Source organism: Pteropus alecto, unplaced genomic scaffold (genome assembly GCF_000325575.1).
Source record: "Pteropus alecto unplaced genomic scaffold, ASM32557v1 scaffold43, whole genome shotgun sequence".
In the NCBI taxonomy this organism is placed as follows: domain Eukaryota; kingdom Metazoa; phylum Chordata; class Mammalia; order Chiroptera; family Pteropodidae; genus Pteropus; species Pteropus alecto.
In genome coordinates this window covers 8,902,642-8,914,580 of record NW_006435764.1, presented here as the reverse complement: position 1 = coordinate 8,914,580, position 11,939 = coordinate 8,902,642, and the positions used below count along the sequence as shown (strand labels likewise).

General features: G+C 49.9%; 1 protein-coding gene across 5 annotated transcripts in view; it reads left to right on the top strand.

The window, feature by feature from the left end:
- STX3 (syntaxin 3) overlaps positions 1-11,939 on the top strand; it is a 71,996-nt gene that overhangs the window by 55,338 nt on the left and 4,719 nt on the right. For 4 of the 5 annotated variants that reach the window (XM_025046314.1, XM_025046316.1, XM_025046313.1 and 1 more), the window contains exons 3-9: positions 1,335-1,434; positions 3,177-3,251; positions 4,385-4,452; positions 5,102-5,210; positions 6,012-6,085; positions 6,249-6,383; positions 8,152-8,262. In XM_025046314.1, coding sequence (XP_024902082.1) covers positions 1,335-1,434; positions 3,177-3,251; positions 4,385-4,452; positions 5,102-5,210; positions 6,012-6,085; positions 6,249-6,383; positions 8,152-8,262 — 672 coding nt within the window. Of the gene's footprint in view, positions 1-1,334; positions 1,435-3,176; positions 3,252-4,384; positions 4,453-5,101; positions 5,211-6,011; positions 6,086-6,248; positions 6,384-8,151; positions 8,263-9,761; positions 9,876-11,939 lie in introns of all 5 variants that reach the window. The other variant, XM_006911254.3, reaches the window with a different exon arrangement.

The window sequence follows — 11,939 nt, the reverse complement described above, 5'->3', positions numbered from 1 at the left end:
CTGTGACCTCGTAAACATTTAGGGTCCTCATTCGAATAAAGGTACTAATACAATACCGTGGATTGTTTTGCCAACTGTTACAGCGCTTCCCAAACGTTTGGGTGGCTACTTGTATTTGTATGCGTACTCCGGCGATACGATCGCACCGAAACGTTATTCTACATCTTTAGCAAGTCATTCAACTCTCCAACTTTGGTACATCAAAGCCAGTATGTATGTATGGAGGGGAAAAAAAAAACAAAAAAAATCACTGCTCCAGTGACAAAGACACCCCTTAGAGAGGGTTAGAGAACTCAAGTTTGACTCCCTCTCCTGCCTCTGCGATTTGGAGAACGGAGGATCAGGTTTGACGAGCGAGCGCCTTCGTCCCTGGGAGAAAGGGCCGCTGGGAGCCGCGTGCCGTGCGGTCTTCCTGGCGCATCTCGGAGGTTCAGAGCCTCCCGTGCGGCATTTCGTGGCATTTCGCGGCATTTCCGCTGGTTCCGCGCCGTGGCGTTGAACACGTGCCCCTCGTTTTGGAAGTGAGGCGGGCAGACGCGGCGGGTTTTCCGGCCCCTGTGGCACGCGCCACTCCCGCCGCGGCGGGGGCCAGGGTGCCGGGGTGGCAGGTGCCGCACATGGCGCGGCGCTGCTCTGCCTGGGAACGCGGTGCTGCTGGCATCGTTTGGTGCTCTGCACCCAGCGCACTCACTCAGGGATGGGCAGGCGCGGCCGGGGCTTGAGCTTCTGGGTCTTGATCGTCCGGAGGGAGCCGGCTGGTGGGAGGCCTTTCACCAGAGCACGTGTCCCAGAGAAACTCGGCTGTCTCCGGAGACAGTCACTGCTTAGTCTCTCTCTCTCTTTCTCTCTTTATTCCTCTTCATTCTTCTCTCCTTGCTTTTCACTCTGATTCCCCCGCTCTCCTTTTCACCTCTTCTTTCCTTCTTTCTGTTTTTCCCTCTCTCTCATCCTCACCCTTTTCCGTTCTCACTCTGCGGGGGCAAGGGGCTACAGGATCTACCTTGTCAGGTGTGCGACCCTTCCCTCTGATTCTCCTTCCTGGCTCGCCCTGGCTCTTTTTGACTCTGGCCTGAATGCCGCCCTCCGAGGAGGGCAGAGGTATTCCTCTCAGGAAGCGGTGAGTATGGATTTTCAACGACCGCTCTGTTGAGATTAGTTTATCTGACTATGGAGAGGGTACTTACTGGGCAGCAGAAGGCATTCTAGTCATCGTCACCTTCCACAAACCCAGAAGGTGGGCGGCTCACACCCGGGAGCTCTGCTAAACTTTTTATCCCAGTCCTGGGTGTATCCTTCCTCTTCGATGACAAAGGCTATTGTCTTCCTGATTATAGATCGAGGAAACTCGGCTCAACATTGACAAGATCTCTGAGCATGTGGAGGAGGCTAAGAAACTCTACAGTATCATTCTGTCTGCACCAATTCCAGAGCCAAGTGAGTGTTTGCTCAGAACTGAGTCAGCCAGCAGTGACCCTTGGCATTGGGGCTGAGCCGGTCTGGTTTTCCTCCCTCGGTGACCAGCAGGGGAGTGTACATATTATAATATCCCTTGTATGTGTCATAGCATCTCCCATTCTCCTTTACCGTGTCTGAGCTCACACCGCCGAGCCACAGTCAGCTCTTCTCTTCATGGTCTCACTGAATCCATTTAGCTGAACTTTACGCCCTTCTCATGACTAGCAGTGACTCTTACGGCTTCTTATCTACCTCATCTCTGTCCCACCTCTGCACCTTTGCTTGTGCTGTGTCCTCTGCCTGAAATGCTTTCTCCAGCTGCCTTTCCAGATCCGACCAGATCAAGTCCATTTTTTTCTCATGAGGTGTTCCAGAATAGTTTAAGTTCACGTCAGTCCCCCCCATCTCTAAACTCCCAAGGGGCAAACATTTTTCCCCTTTATTGTTTTACATTTTTAGAGTAGGATTTAAGGCTATATTTTACTTTCCTTAAGAACAGGTAACAAGGTAGACACCGTTATTTTATTTTTTAAATCTTTCAGAGACTCTCTGTTACTTAAAGTTGAAACATGTTAGCAGAGCATATGGGAATTGTCTTGAACACATTCCTGCCTTCTGAGCCATCCTCCCTCCTGCCATCCTCCCCTGTGCTACCTACACTATAGCCAGACTAAACATTGTTCCCCGAATGCTTCTTGTTCCCTCTTGTCTTTCACATACTGTTCCTTCTCCCTGAGACCCCACTCTTGGTCTCCTTTTCTACCTGGTTAACTCAGTCCTTCTTCGAGACTCAATCCCGCTATCATCTGTCTTAAGCCTTTCCAGGTCCCTCTAGGATATGCTAGGGGTCTCTTCATAACCACCTCCGCATGCCTGGACCAGCTCTTATACCTTACTCCATATCGTATATTAGAATGGTTGGTTAATGTGTCCCTTGTCCCCCACTAGACCTTGAATAGCTTGAAGGCAGGCTCTTTATCTTCCCTCTGAAGGCTTAGTTTCCAGCTCAGGTCCTCGCTTGTAGTAAATGCTGGAGGATAGTTTGGGAATAAGTGGTCAGAGCTAATACTACACTGCGTACCTCCTAGGACAGCCTTGTGTACACGGTAGGTATGTCATAAATATTTGCTTGATTCTTAGCCGATGAACCTTGGTTGAAATCTCTTTTCCTTAGAAGTCCCATAAAACCCTAGCCTACCTGCTGAACCAAAGTGAGCCTTTGACCTTAAGGCAGCGGTCCCCAACCTTTGTGGCACCAGGGACTGGTGCGCCTCTGAGAATCTAATACCTGGTGATCTGAGGCGGAGCTGAGGTGGCGATGCTGGCGCTGGGGAGCGGCTGCAAAACATGAAGCTTCGCTTGCTTGCCCACCGCTCACCTCCTGCTGTGCGGCCCGGTTCCAAGGTTGGGGACCCCTGCTCTGAAAGCAAGGTTCTCAAGATTTTGTGTGCCAGAGAATTACCTGGGAAGACTTGTTAAAAAGGCAGACTGTAGGACTCCAACCCTGGGTGTTTTATTCTGTAGGTCTTGGATGGTGTGCCTGGGAAATGCCTTTTAAAAATAAACTCTGTGACTATAAGGGTGGAGGCCTGGGGGGCACGGGATAAGCGTTGCTCTGGGTGACGGGCACCCGGGAAAGCTCCTACCTCCTCTGTTAGTGTTGGGTTTCGCAAAAACAATTCGTTTTTTTCTTCTGGTTCTACCTGCCTTTGTTTACCCAGAAACCAAGGATGACCTCGAGCAGCTCACGACTGAGATCAAGAAAAGGGCCAACAACGTCCGGAACAAACTGAAGAGTAAGAAGGGGACACAGGGAACAGGCCGGCCCCTACCGCCTGTCTCACGCCCGTAGTGTCCAGCTCTTCCGGAACAAAACGCATCCTGATAGACGTGACACCCTTTGCTCTATCTTTGCTTGTGGTTTGGGCACCGTCCCCAGAATGACAGAGTATAGCCCCAGAAGTTTTACCTGTTCTCGATTATGACTATAGTCAAAATTGTGCAGAAGCGAAGTTCAGAGATGGGCCTTAACGTGTGCTCTCGGCTGCTGCGTAGTCTTGCGACTTGGTCCTTTCACTTAGTCCCCTGGCTTTTCTCTTGCGGATCCTGTTTCCCCAGCACCTATCTCCATTTGAACAGTAATGGTAGAGATGGGCAGATAGACGAGGTACATTATTCAACCTATAGACATTTCTTGGTAGGGCCAGGTATGTCATGCTCCCATTACCCTCCAGCCCACCCCTTCAGTTTAGAGCCTTGTTCAGTGACGCTACTGTCCTAGATTCCGTTTCTCTGGGGGCCCAGAAGGTCTCTTAGTTCCATGGCTGTGGTCTACATTCTTGCCCCATGTATTTGGTGAATGCGCGTTACTGGTCAGAGAGTGAAGGCAGCCCCATATATCATCTCTTTCCAAAAAAAACCAGATCGCAGTACTTGTTTCCATGGGGGCGGAGATGGAGGTCGTCAGTAGCAGCTTCCAACAGCAGCAGTGATAACGCGCCCGCCCCCGGGCCAAGCCCTCTGTGTGCATTCTCATTTCACGTCCACACCAGGGGCGTCGGGGGCGTGCTCTCGTTTATTCCATTTTGCCGATGAGGGAACAGGAACACAGAGAGGTGACGAGTCTTTCCCAAAGTCACACAGCTAATAAGTGGCAGGACAAGGAATCGAGGCTAAGTTTCTTGGTGGCAAAGACTCATGCCGTTAACCACTAAGCTATGATGGATTCAGGGAAGACACGGAAATAGTGAAGGGTGTGGGATGCAAGTTGTGGGGCTCACGTGGGAGCTGACCTTCTGAAATGGTACCTGCCTGCTGTCACGTCTCCGTGCGCTGGGCGTGTGAGAGGGAGTGAGAGTTGCACCAACTAGTGTGTTTTTGGAAGAGAGCAGCAGAGGTGTTGCTGGAACAACCCTTCTCTCCTCTCTAGGCATGGAGAGGCACATTGAGGAAGATGAAGTGCGCTCGTCAGCAGACCTTCGGATTCGAAAATCCCAGGTGGGACTTTCTCCGGTCTAACGATGGTCTAATTCATCTTTTAGATTTTTGTTTTTTCTTTAGCTGAGGATTCTTTTCTTTTTTTTTTTTTTTAAATACAATTCTTACTTGAACTGGTAAGGAGGAGCTGCCCAGGTTAGAGCAGAGGACAGGGCCATAGTCGAAGGAGAAACCAGTCATGGTTGATGGCTGTGGGGTGAACGCATCCAGTTAGAAGCAAGGAAAGGCAGGAAGATCAGTTCGGGTAGGAACTCAGAGTCTCTGGCAGGAAGGGCGTCTGGCAGCTTTAGGAAGCAAGCCAGGGTCCTGCCTGGGAAATGCTCGCAGTCCACGTGGGTGCTGGGCTCCGAGGTTCACAGAGATGACTGCGTGAGGCCACACAGCTGCCACCTGCGGCCAGCAGGGCAGGTAAACGGGTGCCGAGAACATGCCTTGGAAAGGTCGGTGGACTCTCCCAGTGGAGTAAAGTTAGGAAACCGAAAAGTCGAGTCTCATACCCGGTCTTTTGGTTCCAAGGCCAGTGCTGCTGCAGACGCAGACGAGGCCAGGTGGGGGGCGGGGCGGAGGGTTCTACAGCAGTTAGGGGCTCTCACCTCCCTCACCTCCCTCACCTCCCGGAGGCTGACGGCGTTTGACCTTGTTCCCACAGCACTCGGTCCTCTCGCGGAAGTTCGTGGAGGTGATGACCAAATACAACGAGGCGCAGGTGGACTTCCGCGAACGCAGCAAAGGGCGGATCCAGCGGCAGCTTGAGATCAGTGCGTGTCTGGCGTTTGGGGCGCCCCTTCACCTTTCCCTGACACGTGGCCGTCCCTCTGAGTTGTGAGACCTGGGGACACAGAGCAGCAACCCTTGTGGCTTCCGTCTCACATCCTGTGCCCAATCCCAGAACAGGCGTTACGGCCGGGACACTTCCTAGATGTTGCATTTCAGGCTGAGAGATGGCACAGCATTTATCAGGCCCAGGGTGATTTTACTCCTGTGGGAGCCAGCGTTTCCTAAACATAAGGGGAAGCAGTTGCTCTCCTTGGGATTCGTCACATCTTTTGCTGTCAGAAGGACATTTATGAACTCCCAGGAGCGGAGCTCATTGCCGGGAGGAGTAAAGACATTATAAAGCCACACTCCTTAGGAATTTAGAAAGCGGGATGCGGGGCCCTGCAGGGTGGGGGTGCCCTGAAACTGGGGGAGCTGGAAACAAGGACAGAGTCAGGAAAAGCAAGTGCATCGAGGAGGGGCGGGTCATCGGGGCCCCGGAAAAGGTGCATCTGGAAGGAGCCATGTGAGGCTAAGAGGGACGGAGAGCGAGTCCATCCAGGGACCGTCTCCTTGTGCTGAGGGCCCGGGACTCCACGGTGCAGTGCTGGGGCCAGTGAATGATCTGGGAAGGATGTGGTCAGTTGTGTGCTCCACAGGTACGTGCTGATCACGTTAAGTGGGGGTTGGATTAGGGGAGAAATCGGAAGACACGAGTCAGGAGGCTCTTGGGAGCGTATGATAGCTTCTGAAATGGTTCGCTCTGATCTCGTATGTGATGCTCTCCTTCTTTTGTTATAAAGCCGGCAAAAAGACAACAGATGAGGAGCTGGAGGAGATGCTGGAGAGTGGAAACCCTGCCATCTTCACTTCCGGGGTGAGCGACCCCGGAGCTGGGCTGCACGCCCCTCCTCGAGGAGGGGGCCGCTGGGGTGCTCCGTGGGTAGCGGGTGGCACGTCAAAGGCAGGCTCCGGAGCAGATGTGGAGGCTGCAGCCGGGGACGGTGGCCGATGGCAAGTCTCTGCATGGCCTCCTGCAGATCATCGACTCTCAGATTTCCAAGCAAGCCCTCAGCGAGATCGAGGGGCGGCACAAGGACATCGTGAGGCTGGAGAGCAGCATCAAGGAGCTGCACGACATGTTTATGGACATCGCCATGCTGGTGGAGAACCAGGTAACCGGCCGTGGCTGCCAGCCGGGGGAGGCGGGGGAGCAGGAAGCTCGGGCTCTCCCGAGGACCACGAGGAACCATGCTGGAAGTCAGGGGAGGTGGGAGAGGCGGGAGAGATTTGCACGATGGAGAAACAGAACTCGAGTATCCCGGGGAAAAGAATGCAGTCTTGAACACTGATGCTGGTGGCAGCTTCATTCAGCTTTGTCATTTGTGCCTGGTACTTTGGCCGGAATTCATTCCTAGTTAATATGGGGTTTGAAGTGTTCTGTCAGTACCTAGTTCCTTCTGGCCTCAGGACGTCTTTTTGTTTTTTAAAATTAGAGGTATGAGTTCTTAATGGTGATGTCTCAGTCTCCTGATACGAACTGTTTCACTGAGGACATAGAAAACGTGATCTTTTCCCCAGTTCACAATGAAAAGTTAGGTTTAACAGAGGTTTTAATTTTTTCCCATGTGCGTTTTTTGCTTTCCGTATGTGTTTTTTCAAAACGTTGACACTTTTTGCTCAGGAACAAGAGCAGACAACACAATGAAAGAAGGAATAGCAAAATAATATTTACAGAAAAACTTGAACCACTCATGGTTCTTAGTCTGATGGCTCGATTCATCCCTGGGAACACGTCTCAGGGATGTAAGTCTCCGCATATGGCGTTAGTTGCACTTGGTCAGATGGCTCATAGTTCTTATGACAGTCAGATACGCCTCTGTCCTGGTGGTGTGCCGCTATTCCTATGAACCAGCTGGAAAGGATTGAAAACTGCTTCCTTTGGAGAAGGAATGCAAAACCTAAGCGGAGCCCGAGCACTGCTTGAGTGGCTGTTGACATCAGTGCCCAGGTGCCTCTGCTCCAGCCCCTCCCGGCCTTCGAGAGCATTTCTCTAGTCCCTCCATCCCCACTCTTCTTTTTCCTCCCCACACTGCCTTGCCGAGGAACTGGTTTGAGAGTCAAGTGGTGGTAAGTGTCTTTCTCTGTTTATAGACCACCATAAAGCGACCGGTTGGTTGGTTCGGGTTGGTTGGTTTGGGTCGGTTGGTTCGGGTCGAGGAAAGTCTGGGTAGGGTAGGCGAATTCCCACCCTAAGACACCCCGGGAGTTAATTAGAATGACAGAACTTCCCATCAGGAAGTAATGGCTTTGAAATGGTTGGAAATCTTGTTAAGAGATCACTGCCTCTTAGCCAAACGGCTTAGAGAGACCCAGTGTCTGTCACTTAAGAAGCCTGGGAATGTCTCTTACAGAAAGCAGATGTTCCCAGCGTCAGATATACTTACCGAGCACCTGCTGTGGACCCAGCACCGGTCTGTAGTAGTGAGGAAACTCAGTTCTGGCCAGACGAACTTGGTTCAGGCCCGAATGACCAGGAAGAAGAGGCCAAGATCCTCGTCATGTCTTAAGAACATGAGATATTTTGGTTCCTCTCCTCACATGCTTCATTTTTAAAAAATGGTGGTGGTGGTGGTGGTGGTGGGATCCATCAGCATGTGGAGTTACTGGGCGTCGAGTCAGGGTGCTTCATGTAGCCAGCCCGGGGCCTGTCACAGAGAAGTCATTTGGCTAACGTTTGTTGAATGAGCGACCACCTAGGACGGGAGAACCATGAGTAAATCATGTGGAAAATGTGAAAGCATGCCTTCTGGAAGGCTGCACGTCAAGGCTTCTGGATGCTTCTCTTGGTGTTGAAGATTACGATGTGGGGTGGGGAGGATACTTAGGACTGTCCTGGGGGGGCGGGGTTTACTGAGTGTGACAAGTGTCTGTTCCTTGCAGGGTGAGATGTTAGATAACATAGAGTTGAACGTCATGCACACAGTGGACCACGTGGAGAAGGCACGGGACGAGACGAAAAGAGCCGTGAAATACCAGGGTCAGGCCCGGAAGGTGAGGCCCTCTCGCTGCCGGAGGAGAAGGGTCCATTTTGTCTGCCGTCTCTCGCTCTTTCTCTCTTCCCTGTCCTTGCCTCTCTCTGCGCTGCCTCTACCTCTCGCGTCCGGGGAAAGGGAGCCATGATCGACCGTATCGAAAACAACATGGACCAGTCAGTGGGCTTCGTGGAACGGGCCGTGGCCGATACCAAAAAGGCCGTCAAGTATCAGAGCGAAGCGCGGAGGGTGAGCACCGTAGTCCCAGCCCGCCCGCCTCGCCTCTCCTCGCTCCGGGCGTCCCCACCTGTGTCCTTGGGCCCATGCCTCCCCTCTCTTCCCTGGCCTCATCCAAACACCTGTGTCGGTCTGTCCTAGAGACTAGCTGCCCTTCCTTCCCAGGTGTGCCTCGCATGGATCTGGCTCACGTGCTCTCTACCCAAGCACCCACGCTTGAAGGCAGTAGTGTAGGATGGGTGTATTGCCCAGATATTGCTACTCATCTCCTGCACGGAGCTCATGATCCATTCAGATGTTACACGAGACCGTTCTGTCTTCAGAAACCTTCTCATCACCGTCTTCCACGCCAGGAGCCCAAGCCCTGCCCATCCCCCGCCCTCTTCTCCTTTTCTGTACCGTGAACCCGGTGCTGTGCAGATGGCAATGTAAACGTGATCTCACATCTCATGGAGCACCTATTATTTCTCCTTTGTAGATGACACACTTGAGGGTCTGCGTAAAGTCGTTGGTTTCAGGCTGCCTCATCAGCGACAGGAACTGGGATTCGAATTCAGATTCCAATCCCGCTCTTTCCATCACACCATCCTTTCTCCCCAGCCCCTGCCTTTCGAGGCCTTCCCAGTTCTCCGCTCATTGACTGGTAGCCAACTCTGGCTTTTCCTTTTCTCAGACTCTTTTCCGACTATTTCTCCTGGGCTCTGATATTTTTGTTCTTCAGTTCTTTGTTTTTCTTCCATTTTTACCTGTTGCTTGCACAGGGGCTCAGGGAGCTGGGGAGTTATTTCACACGACGAATCCAGGCTGGTTCACAAAAGGCACATGGGGCTTTCTGATCCCCAGCGGCTGTGCTGGGGCTGACCCGATGCGGGGGTACCTCAGGGGAGAGTTGGACAGAGGTGTGAAGTGAGGACTGTGTCAGAAATGTCTTCACATTCCCTCTCGAAAAGGAAAAAGCAGTCACTTTATATCTTGTCCTGTTGCTGCTTGGAGAGCCCATGATAGTTGCTCTTATGTCCACATATGCAAGACTGCACTATGAGCTGAGAGCTGGTAGAAACTCCTATTTCCACCTGGAGTACATAGCTAGTCAAGAAGTAATCTAACAAATATAAAGTATCCTAATAGGATGGCTTTAGGTAGAGAGGTAGGCTTTTTATTTGAACTGATGAGATGCTTTCTATGTGGGGCTGAGAGGGGCCGGGTTTTAGATGCATGATTATCGCTTTTGGGTTGTTTGTAATAACGACTCGTTTTTGTTTCTCTTATCCTCATCTGCAGAAATTGATAATTATCATTGTGGTAGTAGTTGTGTTGCTGGGCATTTTAGCACTGGTTATTGGACTTTCCGTTGGGCTGAAGTAAGGGCGGCCGGAGAGGCCGCTGCACTGAAACGTAAGTAGACGGAAGGTTCTCAGACTCTGCTTTGGCTCCCTCTTGAGAAATTAGCCTGGGATTTCAAATTCCACTTCTTACCCCTTGGGGTTGTCCTTGGACGCACCGAGCTCTCAGTTGCCTGTGCATTCTTTCATCTCTTTAAAATTCTGCTCTTGGGTTCTGGCCACAGTCCACGGGCCGCGTCTCCTATTCGTTCCCATCCTGCGGATTCTCTTCCTGCTCTTTGGCAGTGTTTTACCACCGTTCTTGGCCGTCTGGCACCTCGTTTTCACTTTCCTGACCCAGCAAGAATGCTCCGAAGCTGGATGCAAGGTATATTGTGGACCTGGGGTTTGTCTTCTGAATCCTTACTGGCTTTCAAGGATGTCGGGCTTTGCTTTTCATCTCCTTTTCTACGTCACTGAAGCTTTGAATTGGGATTGGGGTCTGTGGGGTTTTATTAGTGTTGACTGGTTGGTTGGATTGGGAATGATATAGTAGCTAACGTGTCTGAGTGTTGAGTTATGCGAGACAGTGTACTGAACACTTTATACACACACCATTGAATCCTCACGGCACCATATAGAGATAGGTGCTATTATAACGCACATTTTACAGATGGAGACACTCTGGCTTAAAGAAAAGTTAAGGAACCAGGCCAAGTTCGACACAGCTGATAGTGGACCTAGGAGAGTTCTTTACTGTATCTCAGTTTCTCTTTGTAAAACAAAGTAGCCGTTTATCATTGTCTACAATGTCTGGAGAACCTTACAGGTTATTAAAATTTAGGGTATTAGTTTTTTAAAATCTGGTAAGAAGAATAAAGTTGGACCCTGGATCAGGGTTTTATGTGTATAACATCAGCATGACAAGAATGATCTAGTTACTGAGACTTAAAACTTAAGGCTGTTAAGTCTGTGGCTTCTTAAATACTGTTTTTTTTTTTCCTGAATAAAATATAGTATGTATTGTTACAAAAGCTTATTAATACAGAAAACATGAACAGAAGTAACTTTTAATATTATTGCTGATAACCTTATGGTATGTTTACACAGTCAGATGTGGTTTTACATAGTTCAGACTATATTATCTACAGTTCTGTACCCAGTTACCAAATTGTAAGCATCATTCCCCATCACTGAAATCTCTTTGCAAGTCCACTTTTCAGCAGAAGATTGTGAATAGACTCTCAATTATTTTAACATTTCCCCAGTGTTGGAGGTTTGTTCTTGTTTTGCTATGGCTAATAGTATGACTAATTTATATAATAGTTTTCTCATTTCCATTTTCTGCTTATTATAAATTTATAGAAGTTGGGTTACTGAGGTAATAGAAATGTTTCGAAGACTTAATGCACACACCATGTTGATACCCAGAGGCAAGCCTTTAATTTATTTTTGCTTCAGTGTTCCTCTTCTTCTGCCATGTGACAGAAATAATAATCTGAAAGTCAGATTATTATAGCACTAAACATTCACCTTCCTCCTGAGAGAGAAGCAGCGAGGTGATCAACCTCTCATAGTTACTAATTGATTGGTTCTTTTTTTTTTTTTCTGGCATTCGGTGTCTAGTCCTTAATGGTTTTTCGCTTGTAAAATTCAAGTTTTATTCTGACTCTTATGGATCTCATTGGAAGAGATGTTAAAGTTGAGCAAAGGCATAGTAGTTAATATCTCCATATCCCTGCATGAAAGATGTCTCGCCCCTTACCATTCCTGATTCTAGGACTTTAAAATGTAAATGAATCATTTTTTAAAAGGAGGCGACTAATTAATACATTGTTTTTAGTTGACTTATTTGATCTCTATGATGCCAAGTTGCTGAGCAGTCGCTAAGCTGCATACTGTAGTGTAATCCACATTCCCCGATAGAGTTAGGACCGGTTATTCCTGAGGTCTGGACTCCCCTGTCCCTCCAGGTGACCTGACAGAGAGGTCTCTGAAAAGGAGGGAAGGAAGGCGACCTCTGGCAGCATAACACTATCCCCGTTTTTAGATGAGAAAGCTCTTGGAGGCTCAATGAAGTTGAGAAATTTGCCCAAGCCTGCACAGCTCATGAGGCGGAGTAGCCATGATATGACCC